The following is a 26244-nucleotide window of genomic DNA, read 5'->3' as shown; positions in this document are numbered from 1 at the left end:
ACACGTGTTTTGTAATGCAGAGAAAGGTGATGCTGAGTCAGCACACACAAAGATGGCCTGCTGCCAACGCTCGTATTCAAAGCATTTTGAGCTGGGTGATACTTTGCCCTGGGTGGTGTCCTTTGTCAATTGGGAAGAAAACATATGTATGAGGGATGAAAAAAGCCATGAGAAAAGAGAGAAACTGCAGTGCATGGAGAAGGAATAAACAAAAGATTGGCAAAGAAATCTGAAACAAAAGAGAAAAGTTGAAAGCTCTGCCCTGTTAAGCCCATGTGAACTCTGCTTGTCGGGGGCTACACTGGGGATCTTAATATTGCATCAGAAGTTGAAACACAGACTATGTGGGCTAGATCTTTGGCCAGTATATGCTAGTAGAGCTGCAGTGAAGCCAAGAGGGTTGTGATGGCTTACATATGGTGATGTTCTGCCTCCATACTTGTATGTCCCTCTATAATTTTTCATAAATCACTTTTGACAATTGTCTAGAAAAGTTCAATTGTCATTATATCTGAGTTTCAACTGAGCAATTAAATGTTATGATTGTGCTTCCTGTATAACCTTTAACACCACTAATATCCCACTGAAAGCAAAACAAGCGAACACGTGTCAAAACTTGGTCTACATGTTTGACTACAAAATTGCTTAGTAAGTAATAGTATAACACTGAATTACTGCAGACTGGTTCCTGAGCTGTTTCTGAAGAAGTCCCTGAAGGTGTCCTTCAGGAGCCATGCTCATTTATGCATTATTATTTGCTTCTCTACTAAAAATACAGGCTTTTTTTGTGTGTGTGTGTTTGTGTGCTATTGTCATGGAATAGACTTACAGAGGGAGGAAATGAAGCTTTGTTTCTCCTTTTCTTTTGCTTGTGTTCTTTCCCAGACAGGAATTGTAACTTAGGAAAATTGCACACCACCTGGTATGGTATGCCCTGTGACAAATAAGAATAAAAGATTTCTCTTTAGCAGTTTTTACCATCACTGCAGTTTTTAAACCTTCACATAGAGGTCTGCAGGATGCTGAGCAGTACCGAGCAATGCTGGACAGCATCATTAAACCCTCAGCATCAATATCATGGATTTCAGCATGTGCCTGAGTAAACAGAAACGTCAGTCAGGTCCCAGACCCTTCACTGCACAGGCAATAACTTCTGGCCAATAACAGATCTTGTGCAGGACTGACTTTACACACATTTCTTATTGAAATGCAAAACGTAATGATAATGGACCAAACCTGGACATTGCTTGAGCTGGTGCCAAGTTACTGGTGTCTGCTTACATGAGCGTTTTGCAGGTGGACTTGACGCTGAGATTGCAGAGAAAGGCAGAACAGGTTCTGGGACCTGTATTGTATCAATATTTTACCATTTGGTCCAGAACTTGGGGCATAGCAGTGGGGCCAAAACACAGCCTGAGGCTCCTTGTTGGAGCTGCAGAGCACCAGCCTAACTAACGGATGAGACTTCTCAATGCCCTAACGTCTCCAGCCTAGTGTCAAGAGGTCAGGGTGGGTGTCTGCAGCCCTGACAGATGGGGGGAAACCCTGTGGGCTCCCTGCACCAGAATGCGGGACCGGCTGCAGATGGGGTCAGTCCCAAAGCACGTGAGCTTCAGCCAGCTGCGAACTGTCTTCTCTCTTGTAGCTGAGTGCACAACCTGGTGGGTTCCACTTTTTTTTCCCTTAATCAAATCACTGCAGTGATGACCTGTATTGTTAAGCCTCAGTGCTAGGAGCTTGGTATCTGGCTGGGAGTGTGGTATCTTTAACAGCAGAGCTTACTGAAGATGCAAATAACTCAATCCCCTCAGAAAAGTTTTTTTTACTTTTTTTAAAGAGAAAAATAGATATTTTAAATTTGATTTGCTTTTTGTTTTTCTTTTTTTTGTTTGTTTTTTTTTGTTTGTTTTGTTTTTTGTTCCTATAAACCTGAACAATGTAGGTGTCTAGTCACATACAGGTCTTAGCAAGAAAGAAAGTTCGAGAAATTCAAGCCGCCATTAAGGTACGTTTGGCTTGCCCAGTTGTAGGGGGCTTTTCATCTCCATGGTTACAGGCTTTTCCTTTGTTTCCTCCCTTCCCCTACCCTGCAGGTGTCTAGTCACATTCAGGTTCTTGCCAGAAGGAAATCTCGTGATTTTCATTCCAAGCTGAAGGTATGCGCTTTTCTGCTTTTGGGCTTGTGGTTGCTATGCCTGTCCCTTCCTCCTCCCCGCGGTGATGGACGAGCGCCTGGTGCTGCCGTGCCTGTAACCTCGTTTTCCTGCATGTGGTAGCTGTCTGTGTCTCTTTGTGTTTAATCTCCAGTTTCTGCACTAGCATTCACATTAAAAACATTGTTTTAACACTGTCCAAATGCAAAGTGAGCTACTCTTTGTAACAGCTCAGCACCTAAACCTGATTTTTAACCCGTTATTTTATTTTTGGTTTGGTTTTGTAACAGTTGAGTGCTAGGAGTGTATTTAAATACACAGGGTTTTTAAGCAGTTGTGTAGATGCTTTTTACTTTTTTTTTTCTTTTTTTTTTCTAGAGAGGTAATCGGGGTAATTGTTTCCCATTCCCAAATGTTTTTTGTCTCTGCTTTTGAAATGCTATCAAGAATACTTAAAATAGGCTGTGCCAGAGAGCACAGCTTATCCCGATTGCTCTAGCTACAAGGTGTTACTGGAGTACAATCTAGTATTACCTGAAGTTACGTACTATTTACAAGATTCTCTGAAATTTTGTTTTTTAAAGTAAAATATTGGCATTTACTCTTTGGAGAGCCTCAGTCAGAGCCCTGTTCAGGGAAAACTAAGTATGTTTACTCAATCTGACATGATGAAATGTACGCGTCCCAATTTTCCCTGGTTTCCATGAAGTATATTCTAAGGCTAAAAAGAAACTCTTGGAAATGTTTAATGGGGATTTCTTGGATTGCTTGTTTTTTCAAGTTTTCCAGTGGAGACCCTGGGACTCATTTTGTTTTCGTATTACTTAAAAGTGGAAGAGGGTGTTTTGCAATTTTTGCTGTCGATTTTTTTTTTTCTTTTTAATAAAAAGCAAAGGAACTTGTAAATCTTTTACTTCCCTCCTTTTTTCTTTTTATTGTTTTTTTTTTTTCCTCAGATGAGAACAAATCATGTTTTTGTTCTAGCTGAAAAGCAAAAACATTTCAGAAAGTAATTTCACAATGCTAAGTGGTGAGCACTGCGGATGCTTACCACAATCCTGGAACTGCAGCGTATAAATAACAGCCTGGCTGTGTAATAGGCCTTCTTGACAGAAGCACTGGGTTTTTCATCCGCAGTGGGCAGCATGCTGGCAAGCTTGTATGGCTGTTGGTGGCTGGCTTTTTAGCTGCACTGGCTGAGCAGTTGGGGTTTGTAAAGAACAACTAAGACAACCTAAACATACTGCTTTTTAACCGAGGGTGCAATAATACAGAGATATGTAGCATTTTAAGCTTAAATTGTCAATCCTTGATGCCTAAAATTAAGTATGTGAGTAGGCTGCCTTACTTTCAGATGTGCTCAGCACCAGCAGCTCTCAGGGCGTTTTATAGGACTGTTGAGCACTCAGGGCTACAAAAATCAGGAAACTCACCTAGATACCAAAATGCAGGCTTAGAAGCCTAACAAAATTTTTGGATTTACTCTTCTGAAATATTTCATTTTCTCAATGCCAAAAATAAAATATGAAGACATTTCTAAAGCAATAAATAAATAAATAAAATTCTTAATTGCTGCACCTGCTATCTGACTTTTACTGAAGCTTTCCAAAGGAGAAAGCAGCTAGCTAACCTCTTGTTAGGTTATATTTGAGACCTCTAGCCTAGATAGCATTTGCAGTAAATAGAGATCCAGAGGGATTTTTCATTTTGAGGAGTCGCCCGAAGAAGGAAAGATATGTTAGGGCAACAAGATATTTCATAAGACCTTCCAACCTTGCTGCCACTTCCCACCCATCAGTGGGTTGCAGCTCTCCCAAAGCTGAGCAGAGAACAAGGGAGCCACCGTTTTGATGCAAAAAATGTATCGATTCATCAAGAGTCTCCCATATCCATGTCTCTGCTGCTCTACAGAAGGTGTTTGCTTCAACAGCTGCTCCATGGATATGGAGAGCATGCTAGTGACAGGTTTGCCAGCCCCTGCACTTGCCACTCTTCAGGAATCACCAGTGGCAAACGCTGCCCTGTCCTTCAGCCCATCCTTCTGGCCAGCAGGTCCCAGGCGGTTCGTCCTGTACCTGCTGCCTCCAGGTAGTCTTCCTGCCCCCATGATTTAGCTCCCCCAGGAGTCCCAACACAGCCCATGCAACTCCTCTAGGACCCTTGGCCTGAGAAGTGCCCAGAAATGGCAGGGGAGCCAGGTTCTCCCCATTTCCTTCTTCTTTTTCTTGCTGTTCTTGGTCTCAATGAACGAAGTGCCATGGCATGGCATCTACCCTCTTGCACGGGACACTTCCAGAGGAGTTGCAGCCTTCACCAGATATTTTTTCCCCAAATGGAAGAGCTGAAACTTATGTGCAAGAAGGTGCTGTAAAGGAGCTACCTTATCAAGAAGATAGCCCTCGCTTTTTTCTCCCAAGGAGCTGCAAATACTCACTGGAATTGGGAGAAGCTGCTGGTTTTGGACTTGAGAAGGAACCTCATTACTCCAAACATTTTATATAGCACCACTGCCTGTATTTTTCTCATTATTCCTGTATTGAACTATCCATATTTTCTGAAGTCCATTGAAAACTGCCTGAGAAGGACATCACTGATGTGAAATGAAGTCAAGGTGAATACATGTTGGGATCTGCATATTCTCACTGTTTCATCAGGGACCACTTTGACAGCAGCCCAGACTGCCCCATCAACCCCTCCCCTGGAAGGTGATGGGCTTTCATCCTCCTGGAGTAGTGCTGCCAGCATTTCCCAGCAAAGGGAAGACCAGGAAGAAGATAGCCAAGGGGAACAACTGCTTCTGACCTGGGCCACTCTCACCATGTTAGCAGTGAGCTAGCTCTTACAATTACTCTGTAAAACCCTTGATTGGTGGCTTCCAGGAAAACAACTACTACTGAAAATAACACATGCACTTGATGTCAGACTGTCAGATTTCCCACCTACAGCATGAGGGGAAAGCACCCTGTGGACAAAATCCAGAGATTCTTCATGCCAGTCTGTAACTACGAGATCAGTCAGCTCTGACCTGAGGACATCTCTGTCTTCGTGTTTCTTTCTCTTGCCACCAGACCTCCCACCTGTGTGCACCTCCCACATGTACACAGGGAAGGTTACTGCAGAGAAGGTGGTGGTTCCCTGGGTGCTGGCACTGCTTTAGCTGAAATAATTATGAACAGGGATTTAAGGTTTGCAGGGGCATGGCTTGGAGTCCCTTGTTCCCCAGCTGATGTTATTTGCTAGCAGTTTTCCTTATAATACCATTTCTTATTGATCTTTCAGGATATGGCCAATCTATGTCATTGACCACAGTCCCTGGTCTTTTACTTTGAAAAAGGGTATAACTAGTAAGTCTTTTTTTCCAAATACCTGCTGGGTTTAGTGTAGACCAAGAAATCTTTCTTTCCTGCATTGATCTGGACCCTGCTCATGGCAAGGAGAAGACTTGGCAAATCTTCTTGTGGTTATATTCTGCGAATATCCAAATGGGTGGAAAGATTTCAGAGCTATCTTCATGGCATTGAATTTATCTATCCATGTCATTGGGTAGAATATTACTGAAGCTTAACTAGCAGATGAAAACTTGCCTGTATGTCATCAAGTTTGCTTGGTCCAATGAAGTCCCTTTTCTTTGAGGACAAGTGCCTAGAGGTGTTCCAGGTGGATAGATCCTTAGCCTGCAAGAAAGAGAAGTTTTACCAGTAAATGCTGTTGTTGCATTTCAGGACCACCAATTGAGAATGTCTCATCAGCCCTTCCAGGGATGTTGTACATTTTAATTTCTTTTACAACAGCAAAACACTCCTGCTTTAAAGATTTTATCTTAATTTTCTGAGGTTATTAAAATCTTCCTGAGGTTAGAGAAATTTCACTTCATGAAAAAGGAAAGAGAGGCTGGGATAAAGCAGTCCTTAGAGACAGATCTGAAAGGCGACTCCTCTTCATGACATTTCCTCTCATGCAGACACTGGAGAAGGCAAGGCAGAATTTTTACTTTCTAATGTTTTCCATGTCAAATACACCAGTCTGTAGTGTTAGGTTGCAGCATTTCCCACCTCTGCACTGACAGGGTGCCAAAATTACCTTCAGGAGAAAAGATGGATTGGAAGTTGTGCCTAAACAAAGAGTAAAGGTCTTCACAGCAGGATATACATCTATCTTAGACTTTCATTTCAGATTTTTTTTTTCATAGTGCAATATTAATTAGACAGAGACAAAAAGAAACATTAAAATGCCTGCAGTTCACACATATTACATGTTTTAAAATCCATTATTCTACATTCCACATTGAGGGATAAAAAGAAAATATTGTTGTCAATTATGAAATGCTAAAGATAGCTCTATACTTTTTAAATGAACAATGATAAAAGCCTTGAAAAATTCCCTTTGATGTGAATGGAGTCTTCAGCATTTTGAAATACAATAAGATGGATTAATTGCTACTCATTAGGCAGCAAGTTGGGACAGCTTTGAATGCGCATTCTCTTCTTGGCATTAGCTATTGCCTGGCTGAAATAGCCAGCTTTTGTATTTACTCCTGTCTTCTCTAATAATAAGCAAATTGGAGATCAGGGCTAGAAACACTGAAGTGCTCTCTATCTTTTGTCCAGAACAATTGTATATTTTCATGATTTGTTTATCTTTTTTGAGCTACAGCTAATTATTGCAAAGGTTACTTGAATCAATACAAGATCTGAGCAGAAATAACATCTGCAAAATTGCTTATTAGGAAACTATTTTATGTTAGTGTTACTGTAATACTCATTTTGTGAGCCAATTGTTGTTTCTTCTCTTCTGACATATTTTTCTCCTTACAGAAGTTTTTTATTTTAAATATTCATACAGGTTTTAGGCCTGCTTGAATTAATATTGTGTTCTGTTGTGCATAATTTTCCTCAGACTGTCTTAGATTTTTTTTCCAAAGTCATAGACAACATGGTATTCAAAGCCCCATTTATCATTCTAGGCTAACAGTTTTTATTTTTGCTGGGGAACTAGTTTGAACTGATCAATTTATGTTGGATTAAAGGAAAGTCAAACATAAATCCCTTTGTGCTTGTCATGTAGAACTCTTATTTCACATGGGGCTTTTATGGATATTAAGAATTATAATTGGATGATACTGGAGTATTATTCCTACCTAACTTAACTATGTATTTTACATTCCAAAACTAATGGGTGAAAAGTAAAACTCAAGGGCCTGATTCATTAAAAGTTATGTAGTCTCCTTCCATTAGGTTCTTAGAGCTTACCCCTTCCAAAAACAAAGTGTTTGCAACTGTAGCCAGAAGCAGTTGGCTAAAACAAGAGGCAGATCCTGATCTCCATTACAGTGATGACTTTTAGGGATTTAGTGAAACTACTCCAGATTTTCATTGATTGCACTGTAAATCCTTCTCAGTAACATCACCAATTACGTACCACAGCATAGAAGACTTTTATAAGGAGAGGGGAAGACAGCAGTTGAAGAGTGCAGCCTGTTACTTACTACAGCATCATTCCTGGGCAGCAGCAATCCCATCAGAGCTCATAAATTAAGTAGGGTCAAGCCTGGGCAGGGCCAGATGGGACCTATCCAAGGAATACCTTAAGCCCCGGCAGGATTTAATGATTCAGTGGGAGATATTGTCCCCTCATAGCCCCTGCTGAACACAATCATGGTGCTCTGCAGCACACTGGGCCAAACTTATTTTATGTACAGCAGAATAAAACTCAATGACCAGAAAAGATTTATTCCAGCTTCACACAGCAGCACAAGTGAGCAAAACCAAATCCTTTCTGTCTCGGACAAGATAGGAAATCAAAGTCTTAACTATTTGCGGTCATTGAAAATCCCACAACGTTCCTGTCTAGTGTAGGGGTGTTAACCCATTTGTCCTGGCCAAATTCCAACCTGGGTAATTACTGTAATCTGCCTGTTTAAATTACCCCTGCCGTTTTAATTGGATATATTACTTCTCTTGCCACCTAAACTGTGATGTAATACCATTGTGTGTTATTAATCAGTTACCAAGTTTCATCCCAGAAGCGGCACATTGCAGTGACAGGTGGAAAGTCATTCCCTGCTGGTTACACGCGCTCTCCACAGCATAAAAAAAGCCCAGTATATTTGTTTTTTTAAGTCACAGACAAGCTGATATTTCAGTTCAAATAAACAGCTTCAAAATGTGGTTTTCCGATTTCTTTTTGAAGACTGTGAAGTCTGCCTTATTATACAAGCACAGGCCACCACCTTGCAGCTCTACAAAACGTTCCTGGAGCTGAAAGTGCTTTGTGCTAGTAGAAGTCAGTACCTTTTTAAGCATTTGCATTTGATTTTGAACTGGATTTCTTCCACGTTTCAATGTAAGTTAAAACTACTTTTAGAAAAATGGTCTTCTGACTATGCATAGGTTCCTAAGCCTACAAAAGGTGAAACTTCCCTTTGATGCATGTTGACTGAGTATCTTGATGTTCAGCAGAGCTGGCAGATTTGTCGCCACTGGGAAGTTCTATAAGAGTCTGTGAAACTCATGAAGACTAGCCCTCCTGCAAGGGCTGTGTTGCTAAGCAGTCACCTATCTATTTTTGCTTTTTCTCCATCCTCCTAAAATGTAATCAAAAGACTGAATGAGTGGCCATCACAAAATGCAGAACATTCTTAGATGAAAAGCAGCAATTGCCAAGAGAGGAACATCCCTTCTCACATCACAAAACAGCAGATATTTCCTCCCTCCCCAAATCCGTGTCACTGTTCCTGAAGTCAAGGCACATCAGACTTACTGCTATTAGAGGATAAGAGCTTCACAGGACAGCTTAAGCATTGCAGCTCCTGTGAAAAGAAAGTATGGAGTTCACATAACAAAATACAGGGGAAAAGACACAGAAAGGCCTGATGGAGCTACTATCTCCATAGTCTGTGCCAGTTATTGCTTAAGGACATCCCCCCCTTTCTCATGTGTTCATGACAGGGGGTCCTTCTGCCCATGCAGGATGGTAGCGAGGTTGGCTTCCTTGGAGTGCTGCGTGGATCTCAGGACATTGCCACCTCTTAACGCCTGCCAAGGCAATTTTTAGCCCCGTGGTCTGCAGGCATCTGAAGACAGTCAGTAAAGCATCCTGTGCCAAACCTCTGTTGCACACCCTCCCATCCTGGGGCGGGCAGGGGTGGGTGCCAGCAGCAGGCAGGGTCAGAGCTGACATGCAGCCCTTACCAAGTGAGATGGTGATAGAAGGGAAACCTACAGGTTGGTGAAGCGGCCAAGTTTTGATCACACACAGCAACAGGACAGAAGCTGCTCTGTAGATGCATCATCAGCTGCAGTGTGGTGCTCCCGAGGTTTAGACAGGTCAGAAAGCAGCATCCTGCCCTGCCGTGCAGGAAGCTCCCAAGGGCCTGCCAATCTTACTACTGCTGTAAGCAGATCGCGCTTGAGACTCTCCCCTTGTGAGGTGCAGAGGGCATGCTGCTGGCAGCAGCTACTCCCCTGCTCCACCTGCCGCTCTCCTGGGCAAGCGGGCGCCAGGCTGAAGCCCATGGAGGCCCCCGTGTCCCAGCTCAGGGAAACAAGCACAGCAGCGATCCCCTGCACTCACTGTCTGCAGCTTTCACACGGGGAGGTGGCATCATTTACGCCCAGAGTTCTGCAGATTTTTTTTTTCCTTTTAATGAATCAGTCCCTAGGTGAAAATAATGCATTTGTTTAAACCTAGTATTTAATGTTGAGCAAGCTGCTCTTCCTTTGTCTCTTACTATTTTGTTCTTATTTTGCTAAAAATTTGCTATTCTACACAAGCATTTTAATAAACTGTTTGTTGTTGTACCCAGGTAACAAGCATGGTAAGTATTTTAACTAAACCAAGTATTATGTACCTTAGCTGTGCTTGGCAGAATTTTTGGCTAGCTTTTCTTGTACTTTCAGCCTGTGCTGTTTCTAAAGGAGCTATTCAAAGGAAGAACTGCTCACCTATAGTACTACTACATATAAGCTTTAGAGGGAGCGTATGTGCAAAGTCATATACTGTATATAAGAGCATGCATCTCTTGCCAGCATGCTTGCTACTTTGCTTGTAAAATAAAACCAGACAACCAAAAAAATCCTTGCTTAATATTGCTTGTGTTCCTTCATTCTAAGTCATGTACCTAAATATTAGCACATATTAATCCAGTATTTCCAGATGAGGAACCGCACTTTACCAGATAGTAACAGTCTGTTGTTTACTTATTTTACCTGACCTAAAATACCCACTTAATTAACCCTGTTGCATTAAGAGGCTTTCCTTTTCTATTCTGTGATCATACATGATTGGCAGTGACTAGGACTCCGAACGCTGCTCTAATACAAGTAATCAATAACAACCCATCTTTTCCTAAACTTGTTCATATATGCTTGAAAACAGCAGAAATTTTATGGCTGGTTTTCTTTGGGAACACTTTATATTAGTGAAGCACCACAATTGGAAATTTAAAATGTAATTTGTATTTTTGTGATCTAATATTTAAAATATTTGTTGTAAAACAGACTCTGAAATGTGTCTAAACCTGTAAGCATTAAGATAAGTCTGTCATTGTTTACAGTCAGTTGCAGTTCTGTGTTCTCATTTTACTATGTAATACTAAAGGCAAACTTCTCTTAGATCTAAATGATAGAGCTCAAATCTCAGTGATCCCTGTCCTGCAAGCAGAGCCTTAGCAGCAGATTGTGTTTACTCCAGCATGATTTAAAATCAGCAGAATTTGCCCAGATAAATAAGTGGGCAGCAGTTTGCTCTCCCAGAGCCTTCTGCATGTTGGCAGAGCAGACTGTGAGAATTCAGGTCTACCATGCATGTCTGAGAGGAGGTTTTGCCTTGAGGTAGTTTGAGTGTTAGCCTCCGTGCTGTATTTTTTTTCCTGCATGGTTTGTTATTTTTGCATTTTCCGTGTGGCTTTTTAAGTTTTTAGTTACGTGCTTGTAGCTGCAGTTATTTAACATCATTTGTTGTGCCAAATGTTTTAAGACTCCATGTAATTGTCATATTAAAGGATCAGACAGCAAAGGACAAAGCACTCCAGCACATGGCAGCAATGTCATCAGCTCAGATAGTCTCAGCTACTGCTATTCACAACAAGCTGGGCCTGCCAGGAATTCCCCGTCCTACATTTCCTGGGGCACCTGGGGTAAGTTGTTAGCTGAGTCCCAAAAAAATCCCTATATTCTCTAACACTGTTCAGTAGAAAACTAAGGTTGAATGAATAGATTAATGCTTTCACTTGCCTTTGCAAAAGGAATCATGCTTGTTCAGAAACAACCAAAATCTTTCAACAGAGAAAACAATTGTGGGTCTGTTTGTTTGTTTTTCCTCTTTCAGTTTTGGCCGGGCATGATTCAAACAGGGCAGCCTGGATCCTCGCAAGAGTAAGTCTCGAAATTAAAGTATGTTTCTGTATGCAGCATGGGGCTGGCTTCTACACTTTGCTGCCAGAGGATATTGATGAGGCACTAATTTGTGAATTTTTCTAAAACGAAGGAAAAGGTAGTTGTAGGGAAAGGAAGAGCCCTACAGTGATGTGAACTCACATTTGAAAAGTTGTAAGGGATCGCAGTCCTCACAACTGAGGCTAAATCCCTAATGCTCACACTCCTTTTTCTCTCTTTGCATGATAAGATGCAATGATGATGCCAGGGAAGCAACTAATAAGGTTTTGCCTGTGAATAGGTTTCCAGCACAGATACCTCCACCCTCATTTAAATATCTAAGCAGTACTGGAGACAAGGGGGACTTACTTTCCTGCAGGGCAGATGATGACCTGTTAGTGGTTGATGGGGTCACTGCCCCTTGGTAGCAACAGCACTTTACAGGGGAAGCCTTCGGGCGACCATCACGTGTCACATTTTTAGCCCTGCAGCAGTCTCTGGAGCAACATCTGCCAGCCTTATTCTTCAAGTTGTCCCCACCTTATTTCCTTGAGGTCCATGGGAAAGAGTCTTTGTGCCCCAGTCCTTCAATGTCCTCTGGATTTATTGGGAGGTAAAGCAATCTCCACCCGTGTCTGCGTCAATACTTGCAGCTGGCAGGTTAGGTTTCCCACTGCATGACTGAGTGCAGATAAGCTTCTCACTTACATGTTGGGTGTAATTCTCATGCCCCGTCTCTTGCTATTGACTATTTATTGTTTGTCTGTTAAATATTCTATCTAAGGAGGAGATATGTTTGTGGGTAAAGCTCATTAACTGTGTATGTGACTGTAATGGAATTTACTGTAGATGGCATGGTGTATGATTTTTGTGTAACTATTTATTCCAGTGTAAAGCCATTCGTTCAGCAGGCCTATCCTATACAGCCATCAGTCACAGCTCCCATTTCAGGTAATTCATTCATTTATAGTCACCTTTTAAAAGACGTGAATTGTGTCCTGGATGTGATGTATTAATTCCTGACGTGGACAGAGCCACTACTCCGTATCTATGGCCCCAGTAGCCAAACCAAAGACGAGTCCCAGACAGCTACCAATGTCCTAGTACCTGGTTATATATGAGGGAAAATCAGTGGGTCTGGGATATTTTGTGTTTGTTTTTACATTTTAGACAGGAAGCACTCGTATGTAAGTGATATATGATCTCTAGTCAGCATTTCATATTGTAGGAAAATGCTACGGTAAAACAAGAATAGTAGGATGCTTGTTTATATTTTAATAGCTAAATCTTACTTCCATCTGTAACAAGAATAAGCTTTCATTATTTTAAATTGAGGCAAAAAACTAGTCCAGAACCATTTATGTTTAACGTTAAGTATAGGACACATCTGTGCATCTGGTTGTTGATAACTCTTTACCCCCCGAAAAAGTTCGGGTCTGCCTGGTACCACTTTGATAGGTGCTTAATGTTTGTTGTGACTTCCTTTGCTCAAACCAATCAAGCTTTTCTATGGCTACTTCCATACTCCTTTTCCCATGTTTGTTTCATGCATAATTTCAGGAAAGTGTATTACTTCTTCGTAGATGACAATTAACTTTACATCTCCCTTGCCAAAACTACACCATGCTTCTGACTCTGACCTGCAGTTTTCTGACACTTTCATACTTTTTATTTTCTAACTTCCTGCTATACAATACTTATACAATACCATACAATAGTTATAACTATCTTTCTGCATCCTTGATTATTTCCTTTCTCTTGATATTCCTTACTTATTAAATTGTTCTCTATGTCAGACATTTAGAATCATCATCTTTTATTCTTCTATGTTTTCTTTCAAAATAGGATTGTTAGTATTTCAAAACCAGCCAAAAATCACACATAGTTTTTCCGTCATTAGAATTCCTGTTCACGTCTAACCAGTCACTTTTGTAATTCCCTGCTTCACACAAGCCTCAAACCTTCATTGCCTAAATTTGAGGTTTGGAGCCAGCTCCCAAACTCCCGCTGCGAGATATGGGCATATCCACTATCTGTGACCTCTCCCTGCTTCTCAAACCAGTTAAGGTTCATCTTGGTTTTCTAACCTTTCTTGTGCCTGTGTCTCTCCCAAGATCAGTTTCTGCCTTTCAGCCACAGCTTTTCTCTTCTTCCTTTGCTGTTTTGTTTCCTTCTCATCTGATTTTCCACAATGAGAAGCAAGAGATAGCATTTATTCATTCTCTTGAGGTGAATTAGAAATTGTGGTTAACATCCCTTCTCTCTCTAGATCATGTCATTCCCTCTTTATTATCAATCTAAAATTTTCTTTTTAGAGTATGATTCAGCTCTCTACAGTAATTATTTATTATTATATGTAATATAATGATGCCTAAAAGCTCCAAAAGAAGTCAAGGACCCAATGTGCAAATACATAGTAAGAGACAGTCCCTGCACTGGGAAGCTTGTACTCTAAATAGCAGAGAGAGGACTTGAGAGTGGCAGGAGAAACAGGCAAAAAGAGAGGTGATTTACTTGTAACGTGGCACATTAGGAGCCAGAAATGGAGGCTCGTTCTCCTGACTCCCAAGGCAGTAATATCTCCTCTGAGTCTTGCTGCCTGTTTCCAAGGAAGGGTCAGCTGTAAGTCTGTGTGAAGTTTCTATAAATCTCTGCAATCTAGTATATAATTTAAACAAAAATTCTATGATTAGTTACAAGCCCTAGGAAACAAAGCAGCAGATCTTTTAATTAAACCAGTTTTAGCTTACTCTGTTGGGACCTTGTTTTCTACTTTTTGTTTTTCCTATTTTAAGTCTCTGAATTCTTGTTAAAATTAATATAAATGACCAATGGGCTACATGGGTGATTCCTGATTATATTTAATTCAGACATTTTAAACTGAGGAACAATCAACTTCTTCATGAAAATGGTTTCTTTGCTTTAGGATTTGAGCCTACGTCAGCTCCAGCTCCCTCGGTCCCTGCATGGCAAGGCCGATCGATTGGTACAACCAAGCTCAGGCTGGTGGAGTTTTCAGCTTTCCTTGAACAGCAGAGGGATCCTGAATCAGTGAGTGTTGCTCTCGCGTCCACTCAGCTTTAGCTTTTCTCACTTGCTTCCCACTCTGAGTATGTTTTCTAGGGCTAAGCCTGATGGAATACACCTAGTATTTCTGTGTTCATCATTGTTCGGTGTAATATTCCTTTCACCGTGATACCACATTTTCCTTTCTCACCCTTTCTTCATTTGCTGAAGGGAGAGGCCTCTCTGAAAGCAGACATGGTTCACTATGCCTCATTGTTAATCTACTTTAGCAGTTGTACCAAATTACGTCATGCTTTTGGTAATAATTCAGTAACTAAACTATAAGTTACAACATAATCTGTTTCCTAACAAACAAAATCAAGGGCTTGCATAGAAAATATGCATGGCCTTTTAAAAACCTGACATTAGGGTTATCCTCTGGGTATCTTTAGGACAGTCCTTTTTGGTTCAAGCCTTCCAAGCATATACCATTCGTCTGTATCACTTCCTTTTTTTTTTTTTAACGTTACCTGTCTAAATGTTCTATCATTGAATCTTGATCTTGTGCCTTAAGGCCCAATCCAAGGTTTTGATGTTTTATTTTAGTTTAGTTTAGTTTGGTTGTTTGTTTTTTGCTTTGTTTTCTTTTTTTCTGTTTTTCTTTTTTGTTTTCCTTTGTGCTTTTTTGAGGAAGGTTTTGTTTTTGATTTGTTTTTCAGTCTTCATACTGTACCTGCAAGGGCAGTTTGTGAAGTTGGCTGTAATTTTTTTTTTCTACTCTAGCTAGCTTTGAACCTTGATATTAATCATGATATGTTTACCACAGACATTTGTGAGTAGCCTAGCACTGTTTCTACAGTGTCACAAAAAAATCAAAAGAGCTTCTTTCAGCTTGAACCTGGATTTTTATTGACATAACTGCTGAAAAGCAAATAATGGCATGAATGGGTGATATAGACAGGCCATTCTTGTTCAGATTTCTGGTAAAATACAGTAGCTTGGAGCAGAGAGAAGCTATCGCTTGCTTTTTATAATTAAGTACTGGAAACCATAGCATTTATGGGCTCTGGCCAGAGGTGTTATCCAGCAACTGTTTGCCCTGCATAATGGAGACCAGAGACATAGCCCAGAAACCTTGCAACAGGGGAATGCTCCTGGCAGAGAAACATCCCAGCAAAAATACACCATATCTCCACTATTCATATACTAAATATGTGGTGGTGTGCTGGGTTGCTGAATGTCCCATTTTGCCAGGTTCAATTAACTTTGTGGAAGGAGGTGTTTGGCAGAAGGTACCATTTCCTCAGTTCCTGCCCAGTGGTTCAGTACTGCGTGGTTTCCCTGAGACCCCGCTGCCACCAGGCAGCTCCTGGGGCCCCCATGCCCACACTCCCCCAGTAGCCCTGACTCCTGTGGGCCGCTCCAAGCAGACTGCTACTGCAGTCACCCCTGGGTCAAGTGCCTTCCCAGAGATGAAGGCACCTGCACCCACTCTATTCTCATCATGGTTGTTTCTTCTAGTGTGTAAATTTACTACACTGAGTGTTTCTCATGTACCTTATGCACATCCCCTCTTCCTACTGTGTCATTGGCCAGACTTCCCCACACTCCCTGGCTGCAAAGCCCTGTGTCATCATCCATGGCCACAGCATTGTGGGTGGCCTTGGCAGAAGTTCAAGCAGGACCTGCACCAACCTCCCTCTGTCCTGCCAGTTTCAGCTTAGCGTCCTCCAGGCTAAGCCACAGCTGGAACACCTTCTCCACCCGAGCCCCAATTTCATCCAGACAGTGGCTTGTGCTTCCTGTGAACATGACATCCAGGTTTTCTCATTGGGCAGCCTTATCGAAATGCAGCTTTCAGAGCCCATGCCTCAGTAACCCATGTAACATGCCCACTGATTTGTGGGTGCTGCCATACCCATGTTGCCACATGCCAGGACACTACATGTGTGCCTCCAGCGTATTGGTAAGGCAGGATGTAGCCATGTAATACTCCATGTTACTGCACTGCATGTGAATGAAAAAGCAGTTCATTGTATTTTGACTGAAGGTTTTGCCAGGGCCTAAGTATGCCACCTAACAATCCTTTTTCTGTAGGTTTTTATAATGTAATGCTGTTTACAAAATGTATGGGCTTATATAGTGTAGGTCCTCTTTGTGTCTTCATAACAAAAGAGAGCAAATGAAGGAGTTCAGTGAACAATTAATGTTTACATCTTACCCTCTGAGAAGAATCTCCCTCAAAACAAGTACTCTCCCACCAGATAATATGTGATCACCAGTGGCGCTGCCGGTGTCTGTGACATGAAAACAGCTGAATGGCCCAGGTAGATTGGCAACAGGACTGACCAGCAGTGAGTGGACGATGCTGTTGGGGAACAGGAGGTGCCGCTGAGCTGGTGCTTGTGTGCAGTGCATGGGGCTGGCAGCTGGGGACATGCTGGGGTTCTCATTTCTCAGGCAGGTGCAGACTGTGGGGAAGGCAGCGCTTCCACATGTGTGGCAAAGGAGGGGTGGGGGCCTGAACAGAAAACCCAGCATGGCCCCATAAATGCTGTAAAGCCATTCTTGGAGTAAACTAATACTATTTGGAATTCCTCAGGGTGCAGGGAGGTCCACCAGCACTTGTCTCAGCTTGCAAGCATAACTGCTGCAAAACCCATTTTGTAAATGTGGGAGGTTTACTAAAGAAGCAGAAGCGTGAAACTACACAGACTCGTTTTTTAAAAACTCAGAGTCTTAAATGTTGTAACATTGCAAAAATAAGGCACAAAGAAAATTCAATTCCCTGTCGTGTATGAATCCCCATGCAGGTCATTTTCTATCCCTGCACTACAGGCGCCAGGGGGAGCTGAGGACTGAGCCCCCCTTGGGCAGTGCATCACTGTCACTGCCTGGGGAAGGGGAGGCGGGGTGGGGACGGGGGCACCCAGGGCCAGGCAGGGGAGACGTCCCTGCAGTGCCATCTTCCCACTGACTGTGCTGCAGCACTGCAGACATATTCCCTGGCTTCTGGTTACCCCATGCTATACTCTTCAGCTTAATTGTTTAGCTCCAGTTGAATAAGTTTGATTATTTAGATATGGTTCTAAACAAGGACATAGGGAAAAAAACACAACAAGGCAACACAAATGGTTCCTGGGGCAAACATAGAATGGTGCTGGCTGGAGAGGCACTGGGCAGAGGTGCAGGAGCACCTCTGCTCCTGTCTGCAGGACTGCCCCAAGTGGCCCTGCCTCCCTTCAGCCTGCCCCTTCCCCAGCCAGGGACTTTTCCAGCAGCCACCAAAAGCCATGAGAGCTAGCCCAAGGCTTGTTTAGCACTGTTGCAGAAAATACGAATTCTGAGTGTAATTCTACACATCTTTGTGTCAGTGAAACATTTTATTGCAGATAAGGTTTGCACAGCATAGAATGGATTTTTCCATTACTTTTTAAATAATAAAATCAGCAAGCCCAGCAAGGTGCATGTTTCACACAATCTGTGTATGAAGCTGTGTACACATGCTGTGGTCACAGCATCTCCTGTACACCTTTGTGCCTTTGCTGACCTCAGAGATGAACGTGAAAAAAGCATTCTCATTTGTCTTCTGAAGAAAGATGGACGTGTGTTCATTACACTTCTGACTTTAAACAGGAAGTGACATAGTATTATTTTGATCAAATGCATTTCCAACATTTTATTAAGAAAAAGACAATTCCTCCTTTCTCCAACCCACAGCCAGGCCAGAAAGCCTGATAGTAGTGGTGGCAAAAAGACCGATTCCACTTTAAAACGTAACCTGGAAGTTCACTGAAAGAGGATTATTTGACATAGTACCTTGGGCCAGGACTCGATGACCCTGGGAGCCCCTTGCAGCCTATATTCCTGTACAGCAATTAGAAATTCAGGTCTGTCTGCCCATGCTGACTCCCAGCAAATTCAATGGGGCTGTGCATGGACGTAAAGGTCCGCCCACAGAGAATTCATGGTAGAAGTGGGGCATTAAACATTTCTGGGGTTCTTCCAATGGCAACCGGTGTTTAAAAGTACAAAAGCCCCTCAATGTCAGGCAGTTATGTTAATTTAGAGTGGGCATTCTGGTGGGTCAGAAATGTGCTCTGTAGAGTCCTGTCACTTTTTGAGGGCTGTTGACTTCTTTCCCTTGCCTAGCCACAAAATTGCTCCATTTACAAAAGAAAAAAATACAGAAAGGAAATAATAAGCACCCCTCACTGTAACTCTGCATGGCAGTGGATCATCTGGAAAGACATAAGATGGCACAGTTGCAAAATCTTGGAATACTGATTCTGCAGTTAAGGATGGGTAAAATTACGCCTCTTACATGAAAATCAATTCAGTTTACAAATGTCAAGCTGTATTTTCCTTTTGTGGCATTTAGTGCTCAATCACAGTTCTTAAATGGTGCTTAGAAGCTGCCCTTGTACATCCAAGCACCAGTGTTCCTTCCTTTTAGCTACCTTTCATTATTGCCAATCCTATATAACTATATTCTCAACCAATTAACGAATTTATTTACCGATCTGTTGCTTTGAAGGCAGGTTTTATTTAAAGGGGGCTTTCCATTTTTACTGTAGTAGTTCTGTGAAATTTCAGGACAAATGCTTAATAGAAGTATTCCCATGTTCCCCAACAAATACAAACTGAGCGTGCAAGCAGATTAGAAGGGATCTAGGCAATCACCTGTTACACAAGTAGCTATAACATTCAAAGACTAGCACTGAAAAGATGATAATACCAGTTTCTCCTAAATACATTAAATCCTGCTTTCCCATCAGGAAGAAAAACAACCTTGCCACCACCCAACAAAAAAGCCCTTTTTCTCTCTCCCTCTTAGAAGTTTTGCACTCTTGCTGCTGCATTCGAGTACAAGCACTTCAGACAGCTTTATATCTAAAATATCTTAGGCCTGTAAAGAACACAGCTGATGGGCCTTTTCAGTATTAACCTTCCTAACCACGCTGTCACATTGTGTTAGGTCCAAATTTCGAAATGTATTTTGAAAAGTGGTGAAGAAATAAAATATTCTTTATGTTTTAATTCAGGTTTTATTGTTGTAAAATGGCTTTGTGAGCCCAGAGAGAATTGTGCCTGAGAACCAGAAAGTGAAAGCAATTGCGAAAGAGCCATAAAAACAGCCTGCCATTATTAGCCAAATGCAGTAAAATTCACCAAAGTTAATCAAACCACCTAAGTGATGAAAAGTGAATGAGATCTTTTCAAAAGAAACCCTCCATTTTTGAACAATATCAATTGTTAAAAGCATTGTTTATCCCTTCTTTATTCCCCATGAGCAATTCAGCTTTTCAGCCATAAGGAAGCCTTGGTTAGCATCTTTGTGCTGTAAAGGAAGAGGAAGCAAAGCCACACTTGCATGAATGACTTGGAGGGGCAGATTCAGGATTTTAGGTCATTTAAATCTAAAATCCGATGAATTTTAACAAAATGCAAGTGTCATTTCTTTTGCAGTGCTGGGGAACTGCACAGTGTCCCTGGGCAGCGAACGTCAAACCCTGGAAAGCGTTCATCCTTGGGTATGTGTGCTTGGAAGTGCCAGTAAACCACTTAGGGGGGGGTCCAGACTTGGAACTGCAGCATTGCAGCAGTGCTCCCCGCTGGTGCCATTCCCAGAGGACCTCACGGAGACATGCTGGGTGGCCAGGGCCAGCTCCCCAACCCCGGTGCTTCAAGGGAGGGTACTGGGTTGAAAATGCTTGCTGTGGGCAGAGGGACTGAAGTCTGCTCACGCTAAGCACTGAGGATGGGTGGAAAGACCGCGGGAGCCTGACTGTATTCACTTCCTTTCTCAAAATCCACCACTGCTGCTGCTGCTGAAAACTTCCCAGCAAAATGAAAAGTGCTGCTTTAGCAGAAGCGCAGAGGAGCCGTGGCAGCAGCACTGTGAGCACCCTCTGCTGGGCCCCATGCCACCGCCACTCCCCAGCCCTGCCCACCTCACTTACCCGAAGCCCGGGAGGTGAAAGGAGCTGCGACATTAGCTGCACGAGGCTGCATGGGACCTGGGCTGGTCCAGGGAGCTTTGAGATTGCACAAATGTGTCCTGCAGGAGGGCACAGCATCCCCACAGGCTGCCCTGCCTGCACGCTGATCCCCTCACCTCCGTCCTTGCACTTGCCCTGGCATTGCGCCCAGCCACGTTGCTGCCCACCCTGCTCTCAGTTCCTTCCCCTGCAGTTCCCCAAAATTGAAAAGAAGTTGGGAAGTGTCCTCCTGTGGCTGATCTGCGATGCAGAGTTTAATTACATGTTCCCATGTTCGTTTTTTCCTGCTTCATTCAGTGTAGATGTAATGGCCCTTCTTTGATATGCAGCTATTCAGCAGTTTGTTTTCGTCTGTTGAAATTTGTGGCCCTGTGCCCTGCTTGCTGAGCACTGTCTGAACTCCTCCAAACAGAATTAATAATTTTCCCCAGTTGCGTTTCACAGATGTGTTGGTGCAGTAATTTTTTAGATGAAGGGGTACTATTGCTCACATCTGACAAACCAAGAAGTTCAGGTGCAAAAGAATGAATGGGCCACTGATTTTGAGGGTCCACTTTGTTTTGTCATGAGCCTGATTTTTCCAAATACTTAGCATTATTGAGAGCTTCCTATATTCAGGCACAATTTTCCCATCTGAGCACTCAGCATTTCTGCAATTGGGACCATGGGGTCTCAAATCAGGCAGGCCAGAACTGAAGGATGCATCTTCACTGCTGCAGGAATGCTGATGAAAACATGAGCGCCTTGCCCAACCAGCAAGTCCCAGTTCCACACTGGGACTCCAGTGGCAGTGGCTGGGAATTGCTGGGCAACATTAATCTGTTAGTGCTGGGGACTGCCCTGCCTCTTCTGCAGCTTTCTGCCTCGCTCAGCTCCTACCTCCCCTTGTCTGCAACTAGAAAACTGTCCAAGGTCTTTCACGGCACATTCCTAAATCAGTCCCTGAGCAGATCTAGACAGGAGACTGAATGGGTGGATGTCCTTGAAAAACTAGGGAGACTATTCAGTTGTATCTTCACATACAAGTACAGGGTGGTCAACTGACGTTTCTCATGGAAATGTTAAAACCATTTACAACAGAATTGGTAAAGACTCCAGTTACAGTATTAGAATATTATAAATGTAAGTCCCAGTCTGCTTCAGTGGAGGACAACAGCAATGGCAATGAAATAGTCAGTTACTAGTGTTTTGGTAGAAATAAGAAAAATTGTTGGCAGAGCAACTGATTTTCTTACATCAGCAGGAAATTTACATGATACAGCCAGACAGCAGAGCTGCATCTGGGTAGGGTACAGGTTACAGTAGCACATAGACTGCTGATGTACCAGTGACTGTTTTTTAATCAGTCTGTCCCACCTGGTTCCTTCTTCCTCCAAAAGTACAGTTGCTTCACAGGCAGCAGCATGTTTTTAGAGGAATGGACCAGAACCACTGCCCAGGGCCTGGCACTTGAGCATTTTCTCTCAGCTCAAGCTGCCCGTCTGCCTTCCCCTGGGCATCTGGGCTGAGCTGCAGCACAGCCCAGTGAGTGAGGTGCTATTAAGCCACATGGCTCAGGCATGGCAGCCATGTCCCCATCCCGCTTGGCCACCCCGCGAGTGTGCACTGCAGCAGGGTGAGCACAGAAGTGGTCACAGCACCCAGCTGCTGCAGGGATGAGTCCCAGGCACGTGCCTGAGCGTCGCGGGTGAGTAATGCTGTGCCAGCGGGTGCAGCCCTCTTGCAGCCTGCGTCCTGTGCTCATGAGTGGGTCAGCCCAGCAGGAGTCCCCACTGAGGGACTTAGGCCACCTTAGGCCACCTGCCTTCCACCTTGCTCCTCATCCCTGGCATCCAGCCTCAGCAGGGCCCGGGGAGCAACTTGCCCTGTGTATGCTGCTCAGGGTGGTTTTGTAGGGCCTCACAGCCCCAAGAGACAGGAGCAGCGAGGGAGTGAGCGTCCCAGCACCTCTGCGTGCCCAGCTCACCTGTGCCAGGGCATGGGACAGTTGGCTTCACATGTCTGCACCTCAGCCACAGTTTAATAAAACTTGTTCCTCTACGGGTTTGGCATTAGCTCCATGGGTGTAGGGAAGCGCAGGATGCAGCAGAGAGAGCTGTAGCAATTTGCAAATCTTCATTTCACAGACCAGAATGGCTGTTGCCTTAGAATATAAGTGCAAAATTTGTGAGGAGCTGTTACAGCTATATACACAGGCTAATAAAACAAATGTAGGTGATTTGTCTTTGTTCTGCTCCAGCTTAAATGCATGCATCCCCTGCCATTGGCAATTTGTCTTGGTTCTTTTAAATTCCTAAGTGGATTATATATATTTTTTTCATGGTATTATTTGACAACAGTCATATTTCATGGCTTTACTGCATTCTTTGGATAGTTAGAATTTTTTAAGGAAGGGAGCTCAGTAAGAGGCGGCCATCTCCAGGGCATGTTGTGTAATGCAGACGCTGAAGACAAAGTAGCTGAAAATGTTCTTTGTACGTTTTTATGTAGTTTTTATCTTCAGAAAATACAGGATTTGACCTATGGTGGTTTACAGCAGCTGAAGCACGTTATTGCTCCAATGCCGGATGGAAATCCTTGAAATGCTACGGCATGAGTAAATTCCTCAGCACCTAATATACTTCAGTGACGGCAATACAGAGTCTAAAACAACAGTGAATTCTGACTATAATGAGGATGTTTTTAAGCTTTTCAAACACTAATGGGCTCAAAAATATAGGCATACAGCTTAGCTTATTTGCTTCTGTTTTCATATAAATTCCTGTCATGAAATGTGTTTGTATGAGAACTATAGGGATCGTTTCAGTACCCTTTTACCCTGCTTTTAATATATTATCATTTATTAGTTTGTAGAGACGTGCCATATCTAATTAGGTTAGTAATGATTGTACTTAGTATAGGAACTGCAGCAACATAAGGAGAAAATCACACATTGCGATATCAAAACAAACATTTCCATCCTAAGAATGTCGTCAGGTGATGTCATACCCTCTGTCCTACTGTACCCGTTCAGAAATTTTGCTGCAGCAGCATCTGGTGCTTTGGCAAGCTCAGCAGACAACTGTGGTAGCTTTACAGCTGCTTTTAACTCTGCTTTTATATTGAAACAGCATAAAGACGTCTTGATCTGCTCTGTGTTCCTATAAACGTGATTGCTTTTACTGGAGTTTGGATACCGAGAAAATCATACATTTTCCTGGTTTGCGACATAAGGTACAACATGTGAATTACCTTCGGAATTTGTACTTGCCGATCTGTACAATGCTGCTTGCCCTTCCTCATTCACCCCACAGCAACATTTGGGCCTGAGAGAGAGAGAGACACCTTCTGGGGGAGGACACTTGCCTGGGCACAGGAGAACCTGAGATGTCAGTTCCATTCCAATAAAAATGGCTTTATTTGTACAAGCTGGAGCAACTCCAGCAGAGAAGATTGAGAGAAAACAATCTCAAAATAAGTAATAACCTGGTAGTTAGTTGTGGGTATGTTTTTTCAAGCCCTTGTTCTGAACAAGGGAGAGCAGAGATGGTTTGGAGCATCTCACATCCCCAGGGAGAGCGCTCCTAGGCAGGTTAAAGGTTTGCAGGGGAAGGAAAATGTTTTGGTTTAATTTTTATCAGGGAAGGCTGAAGTGCTTACCCCCACCAGGAGAATTCTCATCATTCTCCTTGGGAAACAGAGAGATGTTCACCTGACCACAGTGAGGCTTCCATCAATGACCATGTCATGTGACTCAGCGCATGCCCCATTTGCCTGCATTTTGCTCGTGGCTAGCCTAGAAGAACAACACAAGCAGGTTTCTGGAGTCTGTTTTGTTGTTTTGTGGCAGCTCCCACGTATATGGGATACCAATGCATTTTACTGAGATCTAAGTTTGTCAGTAGGCAGCGAGAAACATAAGAAATGTCCAGCATGACTTTTCATCATTTAGTCACAGTACTGCAAGCTAAATATGTGACAACAGTGTCAAAAAAAAAAGTTGTAGCCATGATACTTTTCATATGAGTTTGCATTTTTTTTTCAAGTTAAAATGTCTCCTATATCCACTTTTGCCACTACTGCGTAAAGTAAAATGCTAAATCTGACCGCAGCCACTGTTATGATAATCATTTGTGGTTACCAGCCAGGTCAATGATTTCTGGTATCCCTGTGTAAATGATCAGCTCACAAGCTAGACCAGTGCCCGCATTCATGGGCATATTCAGTCCTGCACATATGCATTCAGTTCCCCATCCATGCATTTATTTCTCTGCCATACACACTTTGCCCCTCATGGTAGAAATAGCTTCTTTGGACTAGTTCTGTCCCTTTTAGACTCAGTGTGCCCTAAGCAAAGGCTTAGTTTTCTGCTTGTGTACAAAAGAAGCTTGGATGACATTATTTTGAAAGAGGAAAGTCTGTGCAACTGGTGTTCACATATTTGATGAATTGAACTCAAGACTTGCTTTTGCAAACACCTTTACACAGTGTTATACTTTCCTTTTTCCTTTCACAAAATGAAAAAATAAATAAAACCATGTAAAAAGCACAGACCATATCTCACTGTTGGCTACAAACAGGGATGAGTGTTCCCTGATTCTTTCACTGTGCTAGATTATTTTTAAATAGATTTCAGTTTAATTTCCTAAGTACAGAAATCTTACTAGTCTATTTCCTTGTCCCCAGAGTTTTGGACATCTGCTAGGGAAGACTCTGCTTACACCAAAGGAAGGCTCTGAGTGGATGTCCAATTAATTTAGATTTGTCATTTCAATTTGTTCATTCGGCAGGTATATTGTAAACAAAATAGCTTAAATGAGGTCTGCTTTGGGGTTTTAAATATTTTATTTGTGCTTACCGGTTGGGAATTGCCCTTTATATATAGCATCTGTTCAATATGACAGGGTTTTCTAGTGTTCGTTGACTGCATATCAGTTTTCCTTTAATTGAGTTAGCAAAATGTTTTGCGATCTGCATAGGTAAAAACTCCAATGTTTAATCATGCCTCTCTCGAGCTTTTTCAGTCTGCTTGTGTGATGCTGGGAGCTGCTGGTTGACGTGTGGAGGGGCTTCGCGGTTCACCTCCCGTTTGCATTTTAGGTGCTAAAAGGTGCTCTCATCTTGGGGAAATGGCAGCCCCTATGACCATACTGGACTCAGTGGGGAGCTGCCATGGACTCCACTAGGCCAAGGATTTGCCCCCAGACAGGAAAAGGTGCTGAGGTGATTCCTGTGATTATAATGAGGTGCAGTGGGATGAAGCTAAGAAATAGGGAAATGGAAGCAGAATGCATTTTGGCACAGATAGGTGTCAGTGGAGCTCACTCCTGAGGGAAGTGGTAAAGGTTGGCTTTTTAATATTACATGGGTGAAAATACTGGAGGGCATACAGCAACGTCCACTTCTATAGTAACAGCAACACAGACTGACTGGCCTTCTCATTACTGTCATTCTTGGGTTAAAAGAAACTCCCTTCCCCTTTTTGTTAAGCGCTGTTAGCATATGCTATAGATAGAGGTTTGCTGGTTTTTTTTAGTAGACAAACAGGAAGTGTATAGGTGCAGGATATGTGGCACTAGCAGAAATCTAGGCTCTGAGGACAGGGGATATTAAAAGGCATGGCCTGAAGAGGCAGAAACAGGCTTTCCTCTAGAGCATATCCATCTTATTATGCTCTGCGAAAGGGCTCTTTATCGCCTTGCTGCCGCTGGGTCTCTCAGTGTAAATTAC

The 26244-nt window shown here is 42.7% G+C and overlaps 1 protein-coding gene across 13 annotated transcripts in view; it reads left to right on the top strand.

Moving 5' to 3' along the window:
* The window catches only part of TEAD1 (TEA domain transcription factor 1), a 160586-nt gene that overhangs the window by 114196 nt on the left and 20146 nt on the right, over positions 1-26244 (top strand). For 3 of the 13 annotated variants that reach the window (XM_083836444.1, XM_083836450.1, XM_083836449.1), the window contains 7 exons: positions 1943-2005; positions 2094-2156; positions 9958-9969; positions 11155-11289; positions 11481-11527; positions 12417-12478; positions 14454-14578. In XM_083836444.1, the coding sequence (XP_083692570.1) occupies positions 1943-2005; positions 2094-2156; positions 9958-9969; positions 11155-11289; positions 11481-11527; positions 12417-12478; positions 14454-14578 (507 nt within the window). The remainder of the gene's footprint in view (positions 1-1942; positions 2006-2093; positions 2157-9957; positions 9970-11154; positions 11290-11480; positions 11528-12416; positions 12479-14453; positions 14579-26244) is intronic. The other 10 variants (XM_083836452.1, XM_083836453.1, XM_083836451.1 and 7 more) reach the window with 10 other exon arrangements.

Source organism: Anser anser (genome assembly GCF_964211835.1).
Source record: "Anser anser genome assembly, chromosome: 5".
Classification (NCBI taxonomy): Eukaryota; Metazoa; Chordata; class Aves; order Anseriformes; family Anatidae; genus Anser; species Anser anser.
The sequence above is the reverse complement of the archived record's forward strand: the minus strand, read 5'-3'. Positions and strand labels throughout refer to the sequence as shown.